Source organism: Pezoporus occidentalis, unplaced genomic scaffold, assembly GCF_034315485.1.
Source record: "Pezoporus occidentalis ecotype Australia unplaced genomic scaffold, CSIRO_AGI_Poc_V1 ctg92, whole genome shotgun sequence".
In the NCBI taxonomy this organism is placed as follows: domain Eukaryota; kingdom Metazoa; phylum Chordata; class Aves; order Psittaciformes; family Psittacidae; genus Pezoporus; species Pezoporus occidentalis.
Window position 1 is genome coordinate 2,139,034 of NW_026916284.1, and position 27,207 is coordinate 2,166,240.

Here is a 27,207-nt window from a genome sequence, read left to right on the forward strand (position 1 = left end):
CGCAGATGCACTGCTCCAGACAAACTGCTGAACAGAGTTCACATTTGCCTTTCCCGTTAAGGAGTCCACATGTCACTTGCCAAAGGCCATACAGATAAAGTCAGCTGAACTTCCCGCTGCTCCCCCTGACAGCTTCATTTACTGTCTCAGATCTGGAGCAAGCCGTGACAACTTCACATCTGCTTCCACATTTCATTTTTATGACACTCCAACATCTGCAGAGGATGCTGCGACTAAAAAAGAAGTAAAATGCTTTAAAAACCTTGGATGCAATTAGCTTATTTTCCTGAAGCCAAGGGATCACATAGCAAGTGAGGATGCTCTTCCGTGAGAGCAAGGGGTCAGCCCTGAATTACACACACTAGTGCAATTCCAGCAAATAAAGCTTGTGAAAAGCAAAGTAGATGCTCGGCCTTAAGTATTTCATTGTTTTAAGAAGCTCAGGTTCCTTTGATACTAAGAAATGCAGCATCGTTGCATCATTGCAAAGAAGCAAGAACACAAATGTAAAGTGCTGCATGTACCAACACAACAGCCCTTTCAGTGCAGGACAAATCCTTTCCCCTGTCCATACTGAGACTCTCCTTCCTAACCCAGCCTTCACCCTCATTCCTACTTTTGTGTCTGCAGACAGGGCAGACACAAAAACCCTGTAAGAAAACCCCCTGCACTGAACAGGTCTGTGTGCAGCACAGCTGCTGACGTTCTATTTGGCTCCCCCATAGCATGGCTGGAAGTCTACTCTGAGCTGGACAGGGAATACCATCACACTAATGAGACAAGCATAAGGCATCAGTCAGTGCAGTATTCTGACTTACAAGTAACCTCCACTGCAAGCCAGAAGTGCAAACCCTCCTCAAGAACAGGATGTCCAGCTTTTAATCTCCTTCTAAAGCACAGCTAAGAAGCCACTGCATGGGAAGGAAGTCAAGCCAATCAAACTGAAGACAGCCTGAGACGTTGTGGCTTTCCACCTCAGCCCAACCTGAAGAACTTCATTTTTTAGCCACTGTGACACTCAGAGGCACCCCTCTGCATCCTCGTAGGTGATGCCCAGAAGGATGCCACTGAAACAAACAGCTCCATTTGGAGCTTGCACCAGCAGTGCAGATTGCTTTCCTCAAACTGAAGAGCCCGCAGAGGAAGAAGTCAATGTGGCTGGTGACAGCAGCCGCTTCCCCTGCGGCTGGACCCACTGGAAGCAGCACACATGAAGCAGAAAATGAAGCGGTGAGAGCAGCTACTTCTCCCCCTGTACTCTGCAGGGAGGGTTTTAGATGACCCCCTGCAAGAGGAGAGCCTCAAGGCAAAGTGTTAGTGAAAGTCTGCCTGATGAGCACATTCTCCCATTGACCACACACCTCACTCTAAGTGCTGCCCCTTGCTGCAGCACCCACAGCTATCTAAAGCTTCAGCTCAAGATTAGCCTGTACTTTCCTTGATTTCACAAGAGACTGCGAACGAACACAAAATTCTTTCCTCAAGAGGTTTCGGTTCCCTCTTTCTAAACACTGCATCAAGGCCTTATGACAAGACAGTTCCTTCTCTGACACCTTCAGATCGCCAAAAGCAGACACTTGCCTGTTATTCCTCACTGCTCAACTTAGTGTTTCTGAAAGACAAAGATCAGCTATCATCAACCCGACAAAACTGAGGCCAGACGTGGATGCGGTGCTGATGGAAAACCAGGGCAAGACTTCCCTCTAGAAACAAGTCAGATAAAGAGCTCTAAAAGTTATATTCAAATCAAAAAAGTATCTTCAGTGCTGTGGGACAGTGTCTGGAGGGCTTGCACCAGGAGAGCTTCAACTCTGTAGCATCACACATGAAAAATGCCTTTATTTCACTGTGAAACTGGCAAATTTGTCTTCTAGGGCTTCCTCCTAATGCCAGAATCATAGTGGATTTACGGAGCTGCTGCTCTTCTCCTCTAAAGCTTGAGAAGATAAAGGGGAAAAGGCACCAGGAAACCAAACTTGAAAAGGGCACTTCAATACAGCACATAGGGAAAAATTGGATACAGTTGTGGGTCCAGGGCTTCAAAGGTTTTGTTCTGCAATAGAAATATATAAGGCTTTGTTACTCCTAAACAGCGATGGATTGGGGCAGCAAAATGCCGAGAAACCCTGTTCATTCCTGACAACAGCCAGGGTTGAGCTGAGCTCCACTCAGCTACAGCAGCTTCCCCCAGGACTCCCAGGTTTCAGTGTATTCCATACACAGATCATCACCTTCCTCCTGCAAGCCTGAACCTCCTTTTGCAAACAGAATCATTACAAAAAGCCATGGAGACAGGCAGCTTTTCAACTTCCACTTGACTCATCTGTGCAAAACCTGGCACCTTCAAGCACTCAATGGGGAGAACACGTAGAGCCTGTCAGAGTCTTAAACCTACACAAAACAGAACATGCAACTCTGCTTTTAAGCAGTCACTTTGCAGCCATTTCCCTTCACAACCTCCACCGTCCCCAGCAAAGAAAAATAGCAAGAGGTCTCCAGTGAGGAGCATAGGAGAAGGAGATCCTGAAAGACCTCTGGCTCTCCGAATTCAAAACATCACCCGCACACAATGGCCCAGGCGTGAGGCAGCGACTATGGCTTTTCATTCCGGCTATTGTCATCTAAGAATAGCCCTGAGAGCCCCCACAGCCCAGCGCTGGCCGCATTGTGTGCTCTCACCTTCCACCTCCCCATCCCAGAGCTATTTAAAGTCTAAGCCAAGCCAGTTTCTCTTTGAATGTCAGCCCTGTCTGGGAAGTCAGAGCTAGCGCAGCCTTTGGAGATCACTGGGTTCTAAAACCATTGCTCACCCACTGAGCAGTGCAGAGAGGATCTTGTGTTTAGAACAGCACTAGAGGAAATAACACAAGGAGGATGTCCCAATGTATGAAGGACAAGGAGCTGCTGGAGCAAGTCCAGAGGAGGCCATAGAAATGCTCTGAGAGCTGGAGCAGCTCTGCTCTGGAGCCAGGCTGAGAGAGCTGGGCTGGGGCAGCCTGGAGAAGAGAAGGCTCCTGAAGGGGAGACCTGAGAGCAGCTCCAGTGCCTGAAGGGGCTGCAGGGAACCTGGAGAGGGGCTTGGGACAAGGGATGTAGGGACAGGCCAAGGGGAATGGCTTGAACCTGCCCGAGGGGAGACTGAGATGAGCTCTTAGGCAGAAGCTCTTCCCTGTGAGGGTGCTGAGGCGCTGGCACAGGGTGCCCAGAGAAGCTGTGGCTGCCCCATCCCTGGCAGTGCTCAAGGCCAGGTTGGACACAGGGGCTTTGACTCTCGTGAAAACCCCAGGCAGAATTTCTTCTATCTGCAGGCACACAGAGCCAAAAGCTCCTCCCAGCTCCAGTCCGGGTCCAGAGGAGCAGTGATTCATCCTCCCACTCCCCATCCAGGCTCCCGCTTCCCTGCTGGAGCTGCCAGGCGGAGCTGGAGCCCACCAGCCCCGGCAGCGGGGTGCAAGAATCCCTCCTGGAGACAGGAGTCCCTCCCGGCAGTGCGAACAGTTGGTAACATTTCAACTGCTGCAAACAGGGAAGGGATTTGAATCGGGACCTGAAAAAGATGAAGGTTGAGTCACCCACACTGACTTCTCCCTCATTAAACTACGTCTGACTTACTCCCCATTTGCAGCTTGCTGCATATGGACAGACTCTTAGAGAAAAACATAATTAAGGAAGCTTTTAGCAAGCAAAGGAAAAAGCCATCCCCAAAAGTGGACTCACAGGCACCCAGCTCCTCTCCACCTCCTGCGTTCACTGGACTTCTCACTCCATTTAAAACAACCCTGCCAACAGGAGACAACTGAAACTGACCTCTATCCAAATCAAAATGACAGCAAGAAGGCCATTAGGATGCTGCTTGGCTTGATAAAAGATGCGTTCAAGCCATAAGCCTGCAGCATTCAGTGGCATTTTCCAGCCCTCCTAGGGATGAGCCACTGCTTGCTGTTAAAACTCTGAAGTGGCGAGTGGATGGGTCCAGAGCTGATGTATAGAAATGCTGAGCAAAAGAACTAAAATTATCCCCCCACACCAGGAAGTTAACAGTAGGTGTATGGAAATATTAACTTAGGCACGGAAGGACACACTGCCCTGTTTATTTAGAGTAACCACATTATTAACCAGTTTGCCATCACTAATAACAGGCATACCCGCTGCCACTGCTACACGGAGAACATCTGCTGTGGAACACGTTAGCGTGAAGAGTCCAACCTCAAACCAAGCTCTAGCACAAAGTGAAATGCCCAAGGACCAGGCACTGCTCGCGTTCAAGCCCACCTTCATCACCAGGGAGGCAAAGCGGATTTTCCTTCGCTCCTGACACATTCTCCTTCCCTCAAACGCATCCGATTGCTTGGTCTCTTTCTGTCTATTCTAGTCCCATCTGACAAGAGAATAAAATAAACCAGCCTGAACGCCTTCGTGTGGCTTCCCAGCATTCGGGAGCATGGGGAAAGCTTCCTGAAAACATCCTGACAGGAGCTCGCAGCGGCCTCCTGACCCTTCTCTTGCTGGACGAAAGAACTGGGTCAGAAACCAGAGGCAGTTCCCAGCACCATGCACTAAAACCAAGGAGGAGGTCTCTGCTCTTGTTTGCTCTGGCACAGCCCTTCTTCCCCACAAACCCAAAGCAGACATCCCCTGGGACCAAGTCAGTCCCCTCCAAAGAACCAGAGCACTTTAGACACAAGAAGAGGCCAGGGAATCATCCCTGACAAGTGCTTCCCGCTTGCTCCACCACTGAAATATTCAATGTCCACAATCTCTGTGCTATTTAAACTCAAAACCTTCACAACACTCTGAAGCCCAGCCTTCAGAACAGGGCAGGTTTGCTCCAGCACAAACTATTTCTCACAGACTTAGGAAAGCGTCACCAAAACCCCAGCACAAGAGGCAATGCAAAGAGCATCCCTTTGAATGCTCTCAACCAGCCTCTCTTCTGGGAAGCTCCAAGATTTAAAACATTTTAAGTCTATATTTGACATGCAGGACTGGCAACCGAGTAGCTCTGCCAGCGCTGGAGTTCACATAAGCCTTTAACTCCTAAAAATACATCGTAAAGAAAACATTCATTCACGACTCAATCCCAGTGGAGCAAAAAGAGCTTTGGAAGCATCATAAAAAAACTGGCACTTAAAATAGCAAACCTGCTTGTCTGTGCTCGGAAGCTTCAGGGGAGCGTTGACTTCCTACTTACTACCCAAAGCATTTCCCAATGGCAGAAGTCAGGGAGGAAGAAAAGAGAAGGGAGAAAGTCAAATGCAGGGACACGTTTCAGCCACCTGAGAATCCAAATCTGAACTGTGCAAACTTGGACTCATTCATGGAAACGGTTTTGCCCAAACCATCTGAATTGGTTTTTACAGGACAAGGTTTGTAAGGACAAGGGGGAATGGCTTTAACCTGCCAGAGGGGAGACTGATATGAGCTCTTAGGCAGAAGACACCTTCCACTAGAAGCCCCTGTGCCAAAACCTGGCCTTGAACACTGCCAGGGATGGGGCACCCTGTGCCAGTGCCTCAGCACCCTCAGTAAAGAATTCCTCTCTAATACCTCATGTAAATCTAAAAGAACTTTGCACATGTGTGATAAGAACCACTCCATGAAAGAACTGAGCACACCTGTGCTCTGGGAAGTTAATGGTCAACAGGTTTCAATATTACTGCCATAAGCTAGAAGCACAGGCAGCAAGGCTTCAGGGGCATCTCTGGTTTGTGAGCAAAATAAGCTTTGAGAGGCACATGACAGAAGCAGAGAGCAAAAAGGAGGAGGGGAAGGAAAAGGAACCCTTTTTCCTTGTACATCCTGAGCCCTTAGTGCAGAGACTTGAATTTATTCTCCTTATTGCTGTCAAAGACTCAAAGCAGCTCTGTAAACACAGCGTAACCTTTCCACAACAGCCCAAACCCTACAGATATAAAGCGATTTACTCCTTCCTACAGATACATGCAGCCATCACCCTCTGCATGCACCTCTCTCTGTAAGATCTCAAAGGAACCTCCTCCTTCAAAGGAGAGGCATTGATCTTTAAGAGCTAATACATAGTCAACATCGAAATACCTTGGTACAGCACAGACAACAGCAAACCTTTCACCAGGGCCAGAATCCTTAAACTCAAGGTAACAGCAAATTAGCAGCACTTTCATCCCAGCCATAGCAGCTGGTTGTGCTGCTCTGGCTTTGGTAGAGGGTGGGGATGAATGAGAACTATTTGCATGAAGCCTAATCATAAAACCACTGAAACGATGCGAGTGAGCTGGAAAAGGCAACAGAGCAGGGAGAAAATTATAGCTGCTCCCTCCGCTTCCAGTAAGCGTTTATTATGGAGCTGCACAAGTTACAGATGCTGCTTTCTGAGGAACCTCCAGCAGCAGAGAAACAACAGACACCTCATCTGCTCCATACGTGTTGGTCTGGGAATCTCAAGCTCCTTCCCAGAATCCTGATGGAGCCTTATCTCCTCCAAGACAGCAGGACTGTGCCATCTCCTACCTGGCTGCTCCTTTAAGCTAGAAATTCACCAGTAACAGAGTGATAAATCACAGCAGAAATGACCAAGTGCTCAAGACAGTGCTCAAGGCCAGCTTAGACAGAGCCTTGGGCAACATGGTCTAGTGTGAGGCGTTCCTGCCCATGGCAGGGGGTTGGAACTAGACAGATGATCTTAATGTCCTTTCCAGCCCTAACTATTCTACAACTCTGTGTGAACCACAAAATAACTTGATGTTTCAGGACAAAATAAAAGGAAAATCCAGAAGAAAACACTTTCTCATTTGCTGGCAGTGGCTGTCATTGCTTCAAGGGCATAGGACTGTACCTATAGAGACCTTCCAAAGAGGCCAGTGCCAGAACTGGTTCCTTTGTTTTAGATCTGAAATGAACCTACTATCCTGAACCTCTGGGGGCACCTGGGGGGCATTTGTAGCCAAGATTTCTATGGAGAAAGAAAGGTGGAAATTCATGGATGGAAGGAGCCCTTCACAGCTGGCTTCTGACAAGCACATTCTCATGGGCACGGGGGACATGATTTGATTTAAAGCCTAAGTAAAGATAAGTATGAAGATAATGAGTAGGAATGTGTTTGGCATTAAGAAACTGGGCTAAATGAAAGGATTTCTCTTACACTTCTGGGTGAAGCATTTTATCATTACAGGCAGAAATTCATCATACAATGGAAGGTAACAAGAGCATATGGGTTGATAAAAGATCAAACCAACCTCAGAGAAAACACAGGCAATCTGGATGGGATAAGAGCACATGGAGGAAGAAAAAGCAGTTCAGCATTCAGCAACAAGACTTCACAGCACACAGGAAATTAAATCAACACTCAAGGGGTCCAAGAGCCGGCTCCAAGGGGTGCTCAGCTGAAGTTCTGAGTGTATCCAGCAGCCCTGCTCAGCAGCGCACACATCTCTGGTCACGTAGTAGGCTCCCTGCTATGACCCTTTACATTTAGCACAGACAAAGCTTTGACTAGCAAAGAGTGGCACCAGAGTAACCAAGAACTAATCATGGCACAGCTCTGATTAACCCAGCAGAGATTCACATATCCAAGCCTCTCCCAACATGTGTGGGTGCTACCCATCCTTCATCTCCCAGGTTTTTCAGTTCAACAGCACAACTCATGGAAGCTCCCAAGAGCCAGAAAATGATAAAAAGAAAGGAGCAGAACAAGGAGTATCCCGTTTTTAGCCATTCAGCTCCAGGGGGAAAACACAAGAGAGCAGTTTCATTCATAGCAAGTCGAGTTTGCATCCAAACACCATTTCTGTATCCTGTGACCTTTGTAGTGTTGCATTTGTTCCTCCCTCCACGCATTGCTGCAGCCCTTTCCCCCTCCCTTTTCCAGCTGCACACTTTTAAGTCATTTACTGGCAAAGCCTTTTGCTCCCATTTCAGCATCTTTCTGCAGCACTGGAGTCCACCCTGTTGAGCTGGGACACAGACAGGGACGAGCAGCCCTCTATGGAGCAGAAATACTGGGACGAAGCAGGCTTCCTTCTTCAACAGATGGAGAGAACACAGAAAAGTTAGGAAGAGTTACTTTCATTAAAGAGACCAAAGCAAAACCAGGCTTCTTTCCAAACCACTTCACAGAGATACTCGTTTATTATGTTTCTGAGTAACTGGTTATCAGGATGCAGGGGAAAAACCTCCCCGGGCCTGCTGAGAGCTCTGCACCTCCACAGTCTGTAACACACTTGGTATGCTCTGATTTGTCACTTGAAATGAAGAAAGCTTCACTTCTAAACTGCCTGGATGGTTATTCCAAGCACAACACTTCAGACAGCCGTCCCCAGATGAACTGGGATGGAGGAAGGAGAACTGCCGTACACCAGTGAGCACACGGCTACCTTCTGTGGTTGCCACAACACTGCCCAAGTTGAGCAGCTCAGTACAGGTTACTTGGACCCATAATCCTGTCCCTGTGTAAAGTTTCTTCATATTTTAACAACAAAGCCTTAATGAAATACGCAAATAGCTTGGTTTTATTCTTATTATTGTCCTAAAAGCAAGAATATCACATGTGTTTTGGATACCAGGCACTCTTAGCAGTAGAGCAGCAAGAGCACTGCCCAGTGTTAGCCAGCACAAAGAAAAGGATTTTGTAGGATTTCTCATAACACCTAAGTGCTAATGAGCAGGAGCATCCTCAAAGACACAAGAGTAATTTCTCCCACTATACTTAAACCTCATCCAACAGGCATCTTAAGTATTCCCCAATCATAACCATACATGACATGCCACCACCCAGAAGCTCCTTGAAATTGCCCATCAATTTGGTTTCACCCTGCCCTCCATGGATCATTCCCTCCCTGCTGAGAAGGGGAAGGAAGGGATCAATGCTTAACAGAAGGTTGACACAGGGAAGTGACAATCCTGCCTCATCTCATTCAAATTGCTAAAACAACAAAGAGGGACTGCTGTGAAGGACTTACTACCACAAGGTGGGCTTCCCCTTGATTTCGCACCACTAAGTCCCCAGCAACAGCAACCAGGATCCTATTTTACTATTGCAATATCCACACACACACTGAACAAGACTGAATGGGCTGGTGATTAAAACATCAGCATTTGCCACATTATCTGCTGTATCATCCATGCTGTATCTAGAGGTGGTGGAATAGGATGGAAGGGAAATTGGGAGGGTGAGAAATGAGAAACAGAATGGCACCTCATCCATCATCACCAAGTCTCAAGGTGCAAATGCTGGCAGGGGACAACACACACCATGTGCTACAGCAACAGCTTAAAGCCATCGATCCCTCCTTTACTGGAGGGATCAATGCTGATGTGCTTGGCAGCCGAACAAATGCAGCTTTTCAGCCTTCCCTCGTGCCTTGCAGAGGCTAAAACCCAAAGAAAACAGGAAAATATCTTTCTAAACAATCCCATTTGGATAATAAGCCCCAGTTTGTGCTTATCATCCTCTCCCTTTTCAGGTAGCAAAGAAAAGCTGCAGAAACAAATGTGTTCATCACGCTGTAGCGTTTGCCTTCTGAAAACCCACCAGTGACACGGAACTGGTTTGATTGACTGAGGCTTAGGATCTTTGGTCAGCAAACAATCGATCCACTTGTTCAGAGGGAGCAGTTTAGCAATCCTGGCAGCTACAGGGCTGTTGGGAACAAACCCCCCTTCCTCATGGGACCATCGGAGCCTGTCCCTGCATCGCTGTCCAAAGAAAGAGGCAGCGACTAATTCCCAGGCAACAACCAGTGTTATTTTAAGCAGATTCAATTTGAAGCCCTCCTCGTCTATAAATTGCACAGCTCTGTGGCTTACTCTCTGCATGAAAACCCTTGTCCACTGACATCAGTACAAAACCAAACCAAAAACCCTCCCCTACTTCAAAGAAGGGAAGCCAAAAGGCTCTTCCTGGAAAGTCCTATGATCCAAAGAAGCCAAGTGCAAAGTTAGGAGGACTGACCAAATAGCCCTGCCAGAGCACTTCACAACTGCAGATTAAAATCACTCCTGCTTTGGAGTTCATCTGCTTATTCGGCTCCTTCTCAAGAGACAAAAAGCCAGGAGCCGCAGATGTGCCACAGGAGAAGGCAGCTCCTGCCTAATGCAACCGGTTTCACAGCAATCAGTGCGAAGCACAAGTTTCTGCAGCATGCTGAAAGCACTGAAGACCCAAGGATTTCTGCAGCACATTCAGCAACACCTTGAGAGAAAGTGTTGGAGGAACAGTGCTCATTAGAGAAAAGAGGAGCCCTATGAATGCCTTGAGAATTCCTCCTCACCACTGCCCATCCCCAAAGGCTGTGTAGTGCCACCCTAACATCATGCCCACGCTGCTTCAGAGTGCGAGCAGCACTCCCAGCTCTTGTAACACATGAGCCTTTTACATTCAGAATTGCAGAGGAAGTGATTTCTTCTCTTTTTTCATTCCCAGCCCCCTTCTATTTGTTCCAAGCAACGATTAACTCTCACTGGGGCAGCTCCAAACAAAGTGGCTGGCTCAGAAGCTTTAGTTTACCAACAGTAGGTAGTTACTCCCACAGAATGAAAAATAACCTTTTAAATGGTTCCAATCCATTTGCAGCATCTGCTTAGAAATAATACCAGCTTGACACAGTTACCCTATACCCACATGTGTTTTCTGACTTGAAGAACTCATACCAAGAGCTTCCCTGACCACTACCTCGAGATTTCCCCAAAACAATGCCCTGTTTTGTCTTTGGTAAGATTGTTATTTTGGAAGGAAAGGTGAAAGAGAAGGTCAAAAATGAAGAATGGTCTCAAATGATGGAATTACTGCAAAATCCAGAGCCTTTCCCCATACTCTCCCATACTTTTTTATCCCTCAGCAAATCAAACCATAACTGCATTTGCTCCAATCGCCTACAAAACAGTGACCACATTCAGAGAGCAGGACTCCCACGACGGTGTAGGAATTCTCTGAGAGAAAGCATGAAATCTGCAAAAGTCATACAAAAGGGAACTAAATAAAGTCCCCAGTAATGAATATCAACTGTGCGTGGCATAGCGAAAAGAACATGTGTTCAAACATACTTTCCATCTCAACAAAGGTTGAGATTTTTCACTCTTCATAAAGACAGCTGAAAACGTTGACCAGGCAAAGAGACTCTTCCAAGTACATTCCCAAAATGGGCAAAAATTAGTAAGTATTAAAAGCAAAAACAGGAGTCGAGCCTTTAAAAGCAACAGGAAAAGATATTGATGTGTACCCTTCCCACAAAAGGAAAGCCTTTAGAGCTAAGGAAGAATGTCCGGGGGCTCCTTTAGTTGGCAGTTTAGGAAAACTGGCTCTCGCCAGTGAAGTGTTCATAGAAAACCTACTGGAGTTACACTGGAATTCCCTCTGCTTTGGATGGATCTGCAGCACTTGAGTGGACTGACTCCTCTGCTCAGCTTTGCTCTCCAGCCTTGCAGTATGTGATGAATCTGCAGCAGAGGGATTCTGGAGATGAAGAGGTATGAAGGGAGACTGCATCCTTTCACCTCTTCCTAGTCTCATCAATAAGTCATTAGTAGGAACCATACATAGGACAAAGAAATACAAACTATTGCTGTAACATCAAACCACTCTCCCAACAGCCCCTTCCCCCTTTCTAGCAGCATGCTGCTTCATTGGCCTGATCCAGCTCCAAAGCTCCAGGGATTAGCACTATCAAGAACTGCAGCAAACCAGATGATTCTCCAGCAACTCCATAGCCAGAGTTTGGAGGAAGTCATTGTTGCAAACAAATGGAATCACTTACACGCACAGAGTAATGATTAACTGCAAAAACCCCTTAAAAGGTAGTTTTACATTTCAAATGTCAATGGTAATCCAATACTTCCAAACTCAGCATCTCGAACCTCAAAACTATTCCAACTCAAGCGCCCCAGGGTGCGTGGCTGAAAAGGCCATTTGCACAGTGTCTTAAACAGGTGTTGCCAAGGAAGTGGCCAGGAGCTGTGACTCTGGAAAGCCCTCACACGTGGTGCTGGGCTGTGCAGCCAGTGCCACAGCGTGCAGTGACCAGCTCGGGGACCTGAACAGAAGACAAACACGAAAGAGAAATCATCCCATATATACCCAAGGTCAACAGCACTGAAGATCCCCGGGGTTTAGCAACACACTACAGTGATTTCAAATCAGCGATCTAAGGACAGTCCTACCAATACCTTCTCTAGACGAGTGCTGCATGTGCAGTGTTAACAGGGAAACTTCCAACAGTTGAGAGAAATGCCAGTTTTGTTTCAAATCACCACCAAAAGCATCACATTTCCTTTCTAGCCCCCACATTACAGCTGCTGCTTTATGCAGCATTAAAGGCACAAGATCCCGATCCCATCGAACACACCATCAGTTGTTCAACCCAGAGACCAAAAAAAGAGACTTATCTGAAATTTATCACTGATTTGGGGGAGATTAAAAAGGAAGTTTCAGACATTCCAGTAGCCAGAATCTGATGGGAGGCTTTACCCAAAGCTGTTCTTAGTTGAAGACACACTTGGGTAAATACCACGCAGGCACCTCTGTGCTGTGCTCACTCCTGCTACAAATCACCTCATCTCTTCTCCATGTTCCTGGTGCTTTTCGGGCTGTGCTGCAAGATCTGCAAGAGATGTATTTTAACCTTTGCTAGAGACGACTCAAGGACAGAAGTGGTTTATGAACACTCAGTGTGTGAAAGAATTCAGGATTCCATCTCTGCAGCCCAAACCATGAAGCTATTTACTAAAGCTTTATACAAACTAATTAAATATAAGGCTCTCCCGGGACATGAAGAGAAAGAAGAGAAGAATTACGAGATAAATCACTGGCTTTTCTTTCCTCAGCAAATGTACACTCCAATTTAACACATTAAGCCAAAAATCAGTGTGACAGGCCTTGGTTGGGACAGATAGAGGCAGCACCCACATCTCACATGGAACACATTGCACAGCATCAATTCATTATCTCTGCTTTACCGCAACTTGCACAAAGGAATTGGGAGAGACAAACCAGACAAGGGGATGAGCTGGAGATATCAAAGGCTCCATATGGAGACCACAGGATCTCACTTTCCAGCTTCACAGAACTCATAATCTTTGCGAGCACATGGTACAGAAACGTATCAAAGCAGCACTTCCCTCCCCTGCTGCCCCCATGTCATCTTGTCAGGATTCCTCCCGCATGACATGCGGCCATTGCAGAGCTTCCTCAAAGCGAGGAGCACTCTCACGTCTTGCAAGAGGAGCCCACTAATACCGGCAGCCTCTCTTCTCCTTGCCAACAGCACGAAGCTTTCAAGTGCAGACAACACAACCAAGCAACCAGAGACAACATGGACCTTGCCTGCATCATCTAAAGGCAAAAGACTCGAGGTCAGAGCAGTTCCTGAGGGAACCCACCCTGTCTGTGGGTTAATTCACTTCTGCAGAAGAAAAAGCTTTCGTTGAACCTCCAGATACTGGAATCCATGTGGGCATGGACAATTCAGGTTGGGAGGGAGCCCAGGAGGTCATCCAGGCCAACCTCCAGTGGTCAGCTCCAAGATCAGACCAAGTAACTCAGGCTCTATCCAGCCTGATTCCAGCAGCCTCCAAGGAGGGACACACAGACCAGCTTGTCCTCAACCTCCCTGCACAAGGAATTAGGAAGAAACACATCACTCCCTCTACGTCCCCTGACCACTGCACAGTAAGTTTGATGTGTAAGAGGCAAAGAGTCTTCCTCTTCAGAAATTCATTTCATCCTGCTCTTGATCCCCTCTGCCATTAGCTGCACATGTGAACCATGGGAAGAGCTAACTCCAACCCAGCAGAGGCATAGAACTGGCTGTTGGAAGAAGACAACAAATACCTACAGCTCATGGCCACGGGATAACAGAGTTTCACTCACCAACACCCTGTCACCCCTCCACACCTCCTACAACAAAAATCACCGAGTTCATCAACAGAAGATCAAACCCTCTGCACACCAACAATCTAACAGCCATAACCAAGCTATCTGTTAAATAGGTTTTGATTAACAACTTAAGGCTATTAAACTTCTAAGCAAAGCTCAATCATTCCATTAGTAATAATTTACAGGGCTTAAGTACGTGTTGGTGGATTAATGGTTTTAAATGAAGCCTCTAAACACAGTTTCTAATGCACAGCCAGAAAACACAGTAAGCTCCTAAATGCCAGTGTAAAAACTACCTGAGTTTTCTCATCTGAGGAACAGATGATACCTTACAATTTACAAAGCACACCAACACCCAGTTCATCTCACTCCTACATGGCATTTCACAACACAAGAGAAAAGACGGCAAACAACGCGTGGTCAGAGTGAACACCATTTCCCACAGATCAAGAGGGAATTCCACCAGGACACCAACACTTTTACGTTAAGGACCCCGGTGTGTTCAGTGAAAAGACAGCATTATGGTTTTGGATTGGAGTGTGCCTTTAGTCCCATTTCATCTTTCCACTGTGGCAGGGCAAGCAGCACATCTCTGGAATTAGAGAGGCAGGAGGACCCATTGCTCATGAGAGCCAGGTCACTACCCAGCTCACAGCATGGTACCTATGAGATGCAAAGCAAGTTTCACGACATTTTAAGATGAGGGCTTAACTGCAAAATCTCCCCCCATACCCCGTATCTAAAAGCAGAGACATGACAATCCCTATTGCCAGAGCAGCTGGTAAAGGGTTGAAGCCACATGGGGAAGGGAAGCTCCCCCTGAGCTTTAAAGCACACGAGGCGATGGGGAGAGGATCATTCCGATGCTGGATTCTTGAGCTGTTAAGGCCCATCTCTACCTCCCTCTCCAGGGAAGCACAGATGGATGAGCACCTCCCATCAGCCACTTCTGGACTGTCCTGAGCAGGGAAAGCTGAACTGCACAAGGGAGGAATATCCCAGACAAACCCTTAGATGCCTTCACGCTAATTCAGGAAGGAGACCCCCTTCTCCCAGCTCCACGTAAGCCAGTTACAGAGCCCCACTCTTCTTAACCCCACATATCTACAATAGGAACAGCTCAGAAGGCAAAAAAGCAAAGAAGTCTAAATGCCCCTACAATGCTTTGCTTTTGGGACCACATTTACAGACTGATTGACAGGTGACTGCATCGTTTTGGCAGTGATGGGCAGTGAAGGCTCTTCACTGTTGGTCTCTTCTTTGAAAAGGGAAAGACTTCTTTCCTAAGAGAAGAGAGATGAGAAGATGCACTTTGCTAAGTCTAAACCCTTGTGTCTCATTATTGCATCCAATGCACAAATATTGGGACTACAAATTCATATCTACCACACGCCTTCTGACGGGGTAAATAACGAAAGGACATAGAAGCCTCTAATTTTACACTGACTTCAATCCCCATTTCCAAAGACAGCCAGAAAACAGGAATAGAAACCAAACTAGTGAAAAAGAAACACGTTCTTCTCCATTTCCAGCTTTAAGAACCCCGAAATTGAGATAAATCATCAAAATAACTCCTATCCCGTGGCAGATTTGCTCAGGTAAACCTCGTGAACAGCAGCAGCACAACCGCTTGCAGGTGCGGAGCACTAGGGTCAGCACAGGACACGCACCGTGTAGGACATCGCGGTTGAATGATTTCCAAGCAGTGAGAAATAACTAAATACCTCCCTGCAACACAAGATTTTAATTGCCAGGTTTAACCAAGGTTTCCTGCTCCCATGGAAATGGCATTTCTCTAACTCACACTGAGTTCAGTCCACCAGCCCTGCCCAAAGGCCATCTTTCCTACATGCTACAAGCATACGGAGCAAGTTTGAAGCAATTAGATAAACCATTACATCTCAGAACTTCCCACCAGCCACAGCTCAAGCCGTGCCCAAGCCAGAATTATTTGTTCAAATCCACTTTATCTCGAGAACTTTGCAAAAAGCAGCAGCTAAGCAAACATTTCACCATCCTTTTTTCTACCTAGCCCGAAACCCAGCCAAGGGGACCCTGCAGAAGGCTTCCACAACCATTGCAAATACACCTCTGACTCTTTATTGCCTGCCTTATGATGATGGGAATAACACTAATGCATTAGTTGCATTCATGTGTATACATATGCATTACATACGTGTGAATACACACGCACACACACTGCAACCTTAAGGTGTCACACTCAAAAGCACAGCAAGAAAAGCCAGGCAGTGGTATTAGGGAGTCACCAAGAGCAAAACCCTCAATAATGGAACTTTCTAGCACAAGCAGCTTCACAGGGACCCTCAGCACAGTCCCTGTGGCTACCAGAGGAAATATGCTCCTCTGACACTACACAGATTTCTTAACAGATTCCCATGATAGGAGGAGGATTAAAAAGCAATTAAGCAGCTCTCATATTTCAAATGCAAAGCCGTATTTCAGAACAGCAGACAGAAAAATATGGCTCTCAGAACTCAAAAAGAAATCTGTTGTATGGTGTAAAATAAAGCCCTTCCCGTGATACCTTTAAACAGCAATTCCATAGTAGGAACCTACCCCATGGGGACGAGCAAAAGCATTGCAAACCCGATCCAGCATTGTGTTAGGAAAAAGCCCTGCAAATTCCAGGCAATCTGCAAATGATTTCTCCCTTCCCCACCCAAACATCTCCTGCAAACTCCTACAATTGCAGTCAGGACTGCAACAGTGGAAGAGATGAATACAAAACCATTCCTACCTTTAACTTGAGTGTCATATTCGGCTATGATCTCCTTATCCTTTTTGAATTTTGCTGGCGACGTCATGTTTTCTGTTCCCAAAAAAAGACGAACCTCAAACCCGATCCACCAGAGCACGAGACAGAAATGCAGTCGCCCTCCTCTCAATGCGGTGCCGGGATTTTCTGCTCGCCTTTCCCCCCCCCCAACAAAAAGGGCAAAGAAAATAAATCAGTCCATGGAGAGAGGCTGTGAGACGAGCACAGCAGCAGCAAAATGCAGATGTGAAGAGATCAGTGCATGGAAGAGGCAGCAGTTTTGTCTCCCTGCACCAAAACCTTTAGCAGCAGCATCAGACTAGCGAGATCCTGCAGCCCCCAAAGGCTCTTCCTGATTGCTAGCGTTAACAGCACAGCCAGGGAGTGGAAGTCCTTCCGCACAACATGTTCTCTGTGGGGTTGGTTTTGCTTTTTCCTTTTTTTTTTTTTCAAATGGGCTCAGAGATGATGTAAATCAGATCCCAAACCGAGGGCGAGGAGCCGTTTTCTTTGGTATGCCTGCAAACACAAATAAAGCCATATATATATTACATAGATACATAAAATCACAGCTTGCAGGCAGCAGCCACAAGCTGCACAGCCCAAATGTGCCGCTGAAAGGAAAGCTGCCCTGACATCGCAACCCGTCCTCTGAGCAGGGCTCGGACCCGCAGACCGGCCAGGTACCGGCGGGGAAACGCCTCAGCAGCCGCCAGCCCCTCCGGCGGGGGGAGCAGGGGCTCGATCGCAACGCGGCTCCCCGGGGAACGGGGAGGGCAGGGGAGGAAAGGAGGTCCCCGGGGGCAGGACCGGCAGCGGAGCCGCAGCATCTCCCGCTGGACCCTGCATCCAGTGACACCGGCGCGGGAAGCGCAGGACGAGCCCAGCCCCCCCCACCGCCGCGCCGGCTCCATCCGCGGCTCCTGGGGGGGTTCGGGTTGCCGGGGGGTTCCTCAGCCCCCGCTCCGGTGTGCGGGTCGGCGTGCGCGGAGGGAGGCGGGCGGGGAGCGGCCCTTGGCGGGACGCAACTTTTCTCCCGCTTTTTTTTACGTATTTCGTTCTTTTTCCCCCATTTTTTTTGCGCCGGGAGGGAAGGGCCGCGGCCCCCGCGGGAGATGCGCGGACGGAGGAAGAAATAAATAAACACGGCACCCGCCGGATCCGCATCCCGCCCGGGAAGAACAATGAGGGCGGCGGGGAGAGGAAGCGGGAGGGGGCTCCCGTGGGGGGGCCGGGGCTGAGGGACGCGGCTCCGCGCCCCGCCTCAGGGCCGCGCTGAGGGGGGCAGGCGGCGGGGGCTGCCCGCAGTCCCCCGGCGGAGCTGTCCGGGGAGCGGAGCGGAGCGGAGCGGACCCGGCGGCCGAGCGGGGCCATTACCTGCGTGCTGCGGAGCCGCCTCCCGCAGCCGGGCGTCCTCCGGCCGCTGGCGCCCGCCACCCGGGTGCCCCTCAGCAGCCCACCGCCGCCCCGCCCCTCCGAGCGGTCTGCCCAATCAGAGGAGAGCGTTGGACAGGAGTGACGGGAGACATAGCCAGTCAGATGGCTCTATCTCCCGGCTTGTCCCGCCCCTTTTCCCGCCGTCTGCGCAGGGGCGGGGCGAGGAATGCAAATAGCCTGGCGGCGTGGCCAATGGGAGCAAGGCAGGGCGTGCCCCTCCACCAATACCCAGGTGGTAGGGGTGGTGCCACTCGTCTTCTCCAATAGCGGGCAAGGAGAGGGCGGGCCCCGCTTCACATCTCCACTAATCAGATGGGGAGGGCGGTGCCCGGCGCTCCCAATGGGAGGTGGAGGTCGGGAATTCAAACTGACAGAGGGGAGCGTGGCCGTTGAGGGCTGCGGGCCCGGGACGGGACGGGCGGCAGTGGCCGGGAGCGGCGAGGCCCGGCGGTGGCCGCCGCCATGTCGGTCAGCAGCTGCACCTTCCATGACCGGTGCGTGTCGGTGCTGTGCTGCCGGTTCTGCCAGCAGGTGCTGAGCACGCGGGGGATGAAGGCCGTGCTGCTGGCGGACACCGACATCGACCTCTACTCCACCGACATCCCGCCCTCGGGGTAAGCGCCGGGCTCCGGGGGGCGGCCGCGACGCACAGGGTCCCTCTAGGGAAAGGCCCCCAGAGCCCCCATCCCTCCCGGCTCGCCCTCAGCCCCGGCGGGACAGCGAGAGCAACGCTGTCCCTCACCCAGGAATCAAAGCCCAGTTTGAGCTGTTCCTGGGGCAGGTGAGGCCACAGGGAGTCCCGGCAGCTCCTCCCCGGGGCAGAGATTAGAAACTGAAATAAATCCCCGGAAACAGAACAAACCTGATCGCGCACTGGCTCCAGGGCGACTCCCCTCCTCCCGCCGCTTGCGTGCTGCTTTCCCATGACGGCATTTGAATGCTAAGGAAATCAGGTTGCAAACCAGCATGTTAATGAGCAAGTACGGGTTAAACAGGAGATAAGGACTCAAAGGTCTGGTTTTGGATGTCCTAGCCTTTAAGCTATTATTCCATAGCCTCACTGAGATTCACCAGGAACTAGGGCAATGTCTCTAATCAGATTTTGGGCTGACAGTGCCCCGCAGCCCGCGGTGACGAGCATGTGTTAGTCAAGCACTAAGAGGGGCAGCACTTTCTGGTTTCAGTTCTGAGGACCCAGGATATATTGCGGCTGCCCCATCCCTGGCAGTGTTCAAAGCCAGGCTGGATGGAGCTCGGAGCAAGCTGCTCTAGTGGAAGGTGTCCTTGCCCGTGCCACTGGATGAGCTGTAAGGTCCCTTCCAACTCAAACCACTCGGTGATTCTGATTCGTATAACGTCACATGGGTGTCTTTTAGTTTCCATATGAGCATGGCTGGTAGCTGACAGGGAAATGGGGCTGCGTGATCTTGGGAGGGTTTAAAATAAACCAAACATACAAGAGTAATGGTAACATCGTTGTGTGATTTCAGCCCTGAGTTGTCAAAACGTCATAGTAGGAATCACAGCCACAGCTAAACTTCAATATTTTGACTTTCTTCCCATCTAGCACTGTTGATTTCATTGGAAGCTGCTACTTTACTGATCTCTGCAAATGCAAACTGAAGAACATCGCGTGTTTAAAGTGGTAAGAACACCCTTGGATGACTCTAATGCCTCCTCAAGCACACCACAATGTGTCCAACCTCTTCACTGCAGCCTACTGCAGCGCGAAGAGCTGAGGGCTGAACGAACAGATTGCATTCGTTACTTCAAATGTAATGCTGCTTGATAGAAACTCAGCCCACTACTTCTAGGCTTGGCTGCCAGGCTATTTCTGTGCAAGTCCCAAGTGGAGATGTGACAACCTTGTCAGTACTGTGAGTAGATGGGAAAGCTTGTGTGCCACCTGCCTGATTAAATGTCTGCTTCAACACAGAAAGAGTTGTGTGAATAAGGCCGCAGGAAGAAGTAGTTACTCATATTCTAATTAATAGAACATCCTCTTGGCAGATCTAGCTGTTGCTAGCAGATGGAACATGCTGTCACTAAAGTTCTTGGAGTTCTTTTATCCTCTTTATTAATTTCTGATATTTAAGGGTAAAAACAACAACTCTCAAAGAGCTCACAGTTAATTGAGATCCTTTCCACTTCATAATCCAGATTTGTGCCTGGTTTGGATTTAAATGATGGGGGGGGGGTGATAGGAACACAGGATTATATTTTTAGGTATAAATAGAGAAATATCTCACCGGAGTGTGGCTGAGAAAATAGAAAAATGGTTGTTCAAGGCTTCACCCTGGGAGAGGAGATAAGGCTTTGATATTCTCAGTCTCATTGCTCCTACTACTGATACTCTCCCATGCACAGTGATTCTGTACAGATGGATGCCTGGTGTGTGATTAACTTCTGATTCCAGTGGAATCACTGGGCTTCAAAAAAGCAAATACCCCACCATTTGTTGGTATGTAAACTAATCTGATTACACAATTCAGGTTACTAAGTGGCTCTCTATGCCAAAGATCTAAACCTTAGATATTCTGTAACTCCCAACAGATGTTCCCTCTGTATTTAAGATGCTTGTTTAACTATGTTCCCTTAACTTTACCAAAATAGGAGCATTACGATACCTTGGCTATTTAAACATTAGCTTTAGCTGCAAAAGCCAACAACATCTGTCTTTTTAGATTCATGCTGCTTATTATTTCCCTTGTCTTCCTAGTGGTAACGTTGTTGGTTATCATGTGATTTCTCCCTGCAAACCTTGCCTGCTGTCTTGCAATAATGGCCACTTCTGGATGTTTCATAGCCAAGCAGTCTTTGGCATCAACAGACTCGACTCTTCTGGTAAGGAACACTTCTCTTCCCTAAAATCTGGAATTCTAAGACCTCTTCCTATTGAGGCACCTCAATATAGTTAAAGCATCTGGAGGGATGCTTTAATATGGAGGTATATGGCAAGTGTTACAGGGCTGCTAATCTCATGAACTCCTTGTAGCTCCTTTGTAAATGAAAATTTCTAAGTAAGTGGAAATATCTCTTCATCAAACAATTTAACTCTCCCCCTTTGTGGGCAGAAGTCAGGATTTTCGGAACCAGCACCATAAAGGAGTATATACACAGCCACCAAGTGCTATTTATAGCAGTATCTCCTAGGCTACTAAGCAGTTGTCCAAGGGACACTCATTGGGTGAGTCATGCTGTCACTTTGCCCCTATATAACCAAGTCCTCATTAGCTCAATATGAAGTTACAGCTCGTGCTGGTTAGTTTCTACAGGTAGGTGTTGTTTGGATGCCAAGTGTCAGGAATCATTTGCCTTGAGTCCTGAGGAACATGTAGCGTTCTGACAAATCATCCCCCCTCCTTGCAGACGGGAGGAACTTCTTGTCTAAACCTTTCAGTGTCACCGCGTGTGTTAGATCAATGCGTTTCAAAATAAATCAGCCACGAGGGGATTATCAGTAGCTACATGAATGAGCTATATAAATACATCTGTGGGCAGGGACTTATTCTCCTAATTATGCTGTAAACACCACCCCTCAAGATCACTTTGGAAGGAAGCTAGGAAATAGTCTCGTGTATTTATGATGAACACGACTTACCAGGGTTTGCAATGACTGGAGTCGTTATTTTCTCTGAAAACACAGTTGTGCAACGTAAAAATAAGGTCACAATCCAAAAATAGTTGTGTTTCTTTCCTCTTCCCTCCTTTGTCTCCTTTCCTCCTTCCCACCAGGTGTCAATGTATTGCTCTGGGGCAACTTGCCAGATTTGGAGGAGAGCACAGATGAAGATACAACCTGCATCTCTGAGGAGGAGTATATCAGATAAATATGATCTACAAGATACTACAATATCTTCCCTCCATTTGTTGCATTGCTGCTTTGCTTAGACTTTTTTTTCCCTGCTAGCCCAGCAGAGCTTAAATAATACAGGAAATCTGGAAAACAGTCCTAAAAAAGGAACATCTCATCCTCCTCTTTCACTGTAGCCTTCCTTTGGCTCTCGGAATCTGCCTAGTGTGCATCTTCTGACTACAGACACACGCCTTGGCTGAAGCTGGAAAAGCAGATGGAAACTGCATTTACATTAAAGCCTCAACAGCTGATAATCCTTCTTAACTGTATTTTTATTTCTTTCCTAAAACAGTATTCACAGTACAAAGTCTCTCAGCTGCTGTAAGTACAGCTTAAAAAGCTTAAGGAACAGTCGGTCTGGTTGATGAAGTTATGAAAGAGCTCTGCTCTTGTGGTCAGACACACCATTACCCAGAGTTTCTATTTGGAGTATATAGAGCTGCTGACTAAGTGGCTGAAAATATTGGAGCTTTGGCTTTTTGTTTGGGCTCTCCTGCTTGTTCTCTGGGCAGCTGGGGCATACTAGGATGCTCCTCGATGTAAACTCAGGAACTATCTTACAGTCTTCCCACCTTCATCTTTCAGGATCATGTTTTTGTAGAGATCAAGTTCATTTCCCCCTCCCTGATAAACCCTAAATACTGTTACTTCCTGTCTACTACAACTTCAAGGCTACACTGGAGATTTTCCTAAGGTCAACACCAAAACCCATCCAGGTTTTGTTGTTATTTTCTACCTCTTGCAGGGCAGACATCCCTCCAGAAGGGGAACTCTGTCACCTGATCACGTCTTAGAGAAAGAACAAAAAGAGATCAGGTTAAATGCTTGGTGTTCATGCCTAACCTTACATCCTGAAGTGTACAGACAATCCTATAAGAAGTAATGGATTCAAAGCTCATTATCCAAGTTGTTACAGCCATAGCATTTAGCTTATGAACCAAATACTGTCCCCTTCAGCTAGTCACCTGAAGGATCACCTTTAGAAAACCCAAGGTACAAGTGTGTAAGAGAATGGAGCACACTTGTAAATTTGGGTTGGTGCAGAATAAATCATTCTATAGCCTCTTGTGATATTTGGAAGAGGTGCAACGAGGACAGAGCTGAATTGTCTCAGTATTCTTACTGCATGTTATATATTTCCTAATTAATGGTACTACCTCTTCTGCATTGTTTAAATGTATATTGGGGTGTGTATATATATGTATGTGTGTGTATGTCTTGGTTTGACGTCGTGTGTTACGTCAGCTCATGAAATAAAAGGCTTGGACTACATGGTCTTCTGGGTTGTAGTAAATCTGGATACATAATTACATCAAAATGATGAAGTGGGATCTTGTACGTGTATTAAACTAGTTGAATTATTAGGTTCTTCGTGACATTGGTTGAGAGAGCCCCTGAGAAACCTCATCATTTCTCAGCCATAAAGGTGTTTAATCAGGCAGCTCTCCTATGACACAACATTCCATTTGGTTTCCAGTTTCCCGTGATGCAGGAATGTGACCACACTGTGGCTACAGCACTAAGCTGGCAAGGTGGCATCTCTCACAAAGAGTTTTCCAACAGAATTTGTGAGCTAAAAATACACGCGATTGGTTTTGTCTAAGTAACACAATAATTCAAACAAAATCCCCATGATAGAACTCTGCTTTGGTGCAAGCTCAATGCCTGCCATTTAGAACCTTCCCAATTCCAAGTCAGTGCTGTGGCAGAGCTGACTGGAGAGCCATTTTCCCACAGGGAAGTAGAGGACTGTAATTTCTTCACATTAAGTCCATCATTGTGTTTTTGCTCCCTATCTGTTTGTACACATAGAACTGGAAGTTCTACTATGAACTATTTTAATTGCACAGGCCTGTTTGAGCTAGTTCATCCCAGCCAGGCATCAGCTTGAAATAAGAAATGAGCCAACTTTTAAGTAAGTTCAGTCCTTTCTTTTCCTGAGTCTAAAGAAGCTATAGGTATTATATACAAAGCAAATAAACATCATCTATTGCCTTGGCTGGCATGAATGTTACCGAACAAGCTAATCATGTCTAGGGCTACCTCTATTCTTTCTATCATCTAAAATTAAAGAGATCTGACTAAGCAGTCTGTGGTAAAGCCTGCATTCACAGGGCCTTAAATGTTTTGGGTGAAGTTTCCAAGCATCACCCTGTGTAGGGAGAGACTTTCCAGGTTGATGGATATACCCAATACAAAAGGGCAAGCATAAAACCAGATCAGTACTTCTAGAAACACTCCAAGTGCTTCACCCCACCCAAAGCTTTGTTTGAAATAAAACAACTCAGGTCTCCATGGGTTTTTTCTCTCTGTACTCTTCAGCATACAAGATGCGTGTGTTTTAGCACAGCCCTGGGACCTGTTGTGAACCATCTGGAAGGTGATGCTTGCAAGGCATTTTGTATAATAATGCTGAAAATTAAGACAGATGATGTCCAGAATTAATGTATTAGCAGGGTTCAGCTTCCCAATAGATCTGTGGTCAGTCTGATACAGGAAGAGGCAGGCAGCTGTTGTCATCTGTGGGAAGGATTGCACAGTGAAGTCTGATGGGATCCTTGCTGTGCAGCCAAAGCCAAAAGCAGAGCACAAAGCTGAAGAACAAGAACTGACTCCTAAGGCCTTTCTCTTCTGCTCATTAGGGTGCACAAGGCAAGTAATTAAAGACCTTTAGTGCCTCTAATCAGATCTGGCTTTATTCCAAAGGGACTGAACGCCAGGCAAAGGGTCTAGACTCAAAGTCAGGACTTCTGCAAGACTTCCAGAGCCTCCTGGCACCAGCAGCACAGCCGAGATGGATGCAGCCAGTCGGAACACCCGCAGCATCACATCTGCCACAGGGCACAGGTCGGTCACACACGGAGCCAGGGCTGCTCCCAGCAGCTAGAAGACGTTGTGTAACACAGACTTGTAGGCTCAGGGTCACGGACTTGTTTGGAGGAAACATTTGGAAGTCGAATTCCAAAAGCCACTGGAGGATAAGGAGCTTTGGTTTGATTTTTAAATCCCAGGGACCTGTGTAATCACGCTGCCATCGACAGTCAACCATTTCCTTTCCTGCTATGCATAATCTGCAATGCACAATGCTAGCTGGAGGGGTAGGAGAAAGTCATAGCAAGACAGTGATAAATCAATCCCCCTCCATATTAAATAAGACTTACTAGAAAAGGCACATTTAAAAACTCTGAATTATTCCAGAACAGATTAATACCTAATCATAACCTAACATTTATGCAACACCATTCACCCCAAAGTGCTTTACAATGACAAACAGTTAAGAATTCTTTTACCACTGAACTGCAGCCAGCTCCAGGATGCATAGCAGCTGCCAAGTAGACAGCATGCTGCAAGGACCAGGGCAAGCATCAGTCCATAATGAAATACCATATGTGATCTCTATCAGTACAAACTGATAGGCTGATTACCAAGGGAGGTTCAACTTGAAAGACACTCTTCTTACACAGCCTGGAATGCAGTTCATCCACTTCAAGCTAGATGACAGATGGGTCACCTCTCCTAGGACAGAACCTGCAGTCCCTGGGTTTGAATCTGAGGAAGAGTCCTATGGTAAGAGACAGAAATCACTAAGCTGGCTTTTATTTTCTGCTCTTCTCTCTGGCATGCAAGAGCTGGCACGCTTGTTCAAGTCAAGACAGATGATCATTTATTATAAATCACCCAATTACTTTGTCATGAGAGGTCATTATTACATATTGTGTGGTTTCTGAAGGCATACCCCAAGGAACAGTGCGTGTCCCAAGTAAACAGCCTTTGTGTGCTGCTATTTGGATTGAGGGAGTGTCTATGGGCCAGTGTAGTGTAACTGTGGGTGCCTATTGTGCAAGAAACTAAGAGCCCAGCGACCTGTAGGTTCAGAGAGCTCGCACTGTAAATACAGCAGTCAAGGGACAGTGAGGGAACGGCACCACTGCCTTGATCGGAGGCGAAGCCCCAGCTGTGTAAGCCTGAAAAAGAGACTCTTTAGTTCCAAGATCAGAAGAGAGAGCTGAGCTGTGCCTGTTCCTGCAGCCATGCATCACTTCTGCCCCTTCCAACAGGCATTTGCAAGTCTATGAATAGATTCAGCTCTTCCAGCACACATACTCGATCATCTCATACTTCAAGCAAGGATCCTTCTCTGTGCCAGTGTTCCTGGAGTCCTGCATGATTAGGTTTCCTCTTGCTCTAGCACACAATGTGGATATTGCCCCTAGCCAAGCACCCATAAAAAGCCTACAAAGAGAACAGGTTATTCCAAATCTGTGCAGATCCAGCATTCAGAGGACTGAGGGATGCGCTCTTCCATGTATGCGCTATACAGGAATGATGAGAGAAAAGCAGGATGTCTGCCTTGAACACCTCCTGTGACATGAGCTCCAAGTGGCTGATGCACCAGCCAACATTCCCTCTTCCCACCAGGAAGATCAACTGTGCCGCTCCCTGAAAGAGCATCAGCACTTCCAAGCAGCTCTCAGCCAGGGGAGCACTTGAGGTGCTTTGCTGCCTGCGGTGTCTCCTGTCATCTTGCACACATGAAACAAGCTTAAAGCGAGCCTGCACTCTATTGATTTCTCATCAGAAAGCATACCTCACCTTTTGGCCAGCGCTGAGGGGGGAAAAACCCCACCACAACAGGGAACAAAGCCGGGCACAGAGAAGCCAAACAAAATCTCTAGCGCTTCCCTTCTTATGTCATCTGAACGCTGACAGCTTGATGTCTCTGGGTAATGCCGCACAAGGGAAATTAGCACCATCGCACTCTTCAGCGCTGCCATCTGCATGTCAGCGTCTGCAGACACTTGTGCAGGCAGCTCCAACGCAAGGCTGGGACAGGAGGCTTGAGCTTTTGCATTGCTCTGAGTGCGCTGATTTCCTGGAGGAAAGTGCTAATTAAAAATACCCCAGAATCGCTCCACGTCGCGGCAGCCACGCTCGCACGCGTCCCTGCTGTGCCATGGCAGAGGCTTATCAGCTCATCCCACTCCAGCATATGGCCTGCTTTGGGAATAGGAAATTTCCACTAACGGAGGAGACCACGCTAGAAACGCCCGTGTTTGGGGTCTCTAACTTCTATGGGACCCTAAAACCAAAGGGCAACAGGTCCCGAGCCTGCTGGGGATGTCCGATGGTTCCATACGTGAAAGCAAGCTAATAACAACTGAAACAATAGGGAAAGCATCGCCTGATTTTGCCTCTTCCTATTGTCCATCTGCCTCTCGGAGCCAATGCCAGGCCCCAGCAGCAGGCTGCCCAGAGGAGCAGAGGGGTTTCAGGCCAAAGGACACTGAGGACACT

General features: G+C 47.6%; 2 protein-coding genes across 6 annotated transcripts in view; one reads left to right on the forward strand and one right to left on the reverse strand.

The window, feature by feature from the left end:
- SRGAP2 (SLIT-ROBO Rho GTPase activating protein 2) overlaps positions 1-18,091 on the reverse strand; it is a 92,887-nt gene extending 74,796 nt beyond the window's left edge. For all 5 annotated transcript variants that reach the window (XM_062605406.1, XM_062605405.1, XM_062605404.1 and 2 more), the window contains exons 1-2: positions 17,997-18,091; positions 16,602-17,138 (exon numbers count right to left, since the gene is read on the reverse strand). Coding sequence is in view for 4 of the 5 variants with exons in the window: in XM_062605405.1 (XP_062461389.1) it covers positions 16,602-16,668 (67 nt within the window). In the remaining variant the exon portion in view is untranslated. The remainder of the gene's footprint in view (positions 1-16,601; positions 17,139-17,996) is intronic.
- A 321-nt stretch (positions 18,092-18,412) lies between these two features.
- FAM72A (family with sequence similarity 72 member A) lies at positions 18,413-23,189 on the forward strand. The gene is made up of 4 exons (XM_062605454.1): positions 18,413-18,670; positions 19,624-19,701; positions 20,776-20,900; positions 21,792-23,189. The coding sequence occupies exons 1-4, from the start codon at positions 18,519-18,521 to the stop codon at positions 21,884-21,886; spliced, it is 450 nt and encodes a 149-aa protein (XP_062461438.1). The 5' UTR covers positions 18,413-18,518; the 3' UTR covers positions 21,887-23,189.
- The last annotated feature ends 4,018 nt before the right edge of the window (positions 23,190-27,207 follow it).

What these genes read in the sequence shown, in the direction of transcription:
- FAM72A (XM_062605454.1), top strand. Translation starts at nt 18,519, where the DNA reads ATGTCGGTCAGCAGCTGCACCTTCCATGACCGGTGCGTGTCGGTGCTG. An exon ending in AACATCGCGTGTTTAAAGTG is followed by an intron (nt 19,702 to 20,775) that starts GTAAGAACACCC and finishes TTGTCTTCCTAG; the next exon opens with TGGTAACGTTGTTGGTTATC. An exon ending in CAACAGACTCGACTCTTCTG is followed by an intron (nt 20,901 to 21,791) that starts GTAAGGAACACT and finishes CCTTCCCACCAG; the next exon opens with GTGTCAATGTATTGCTCTGG.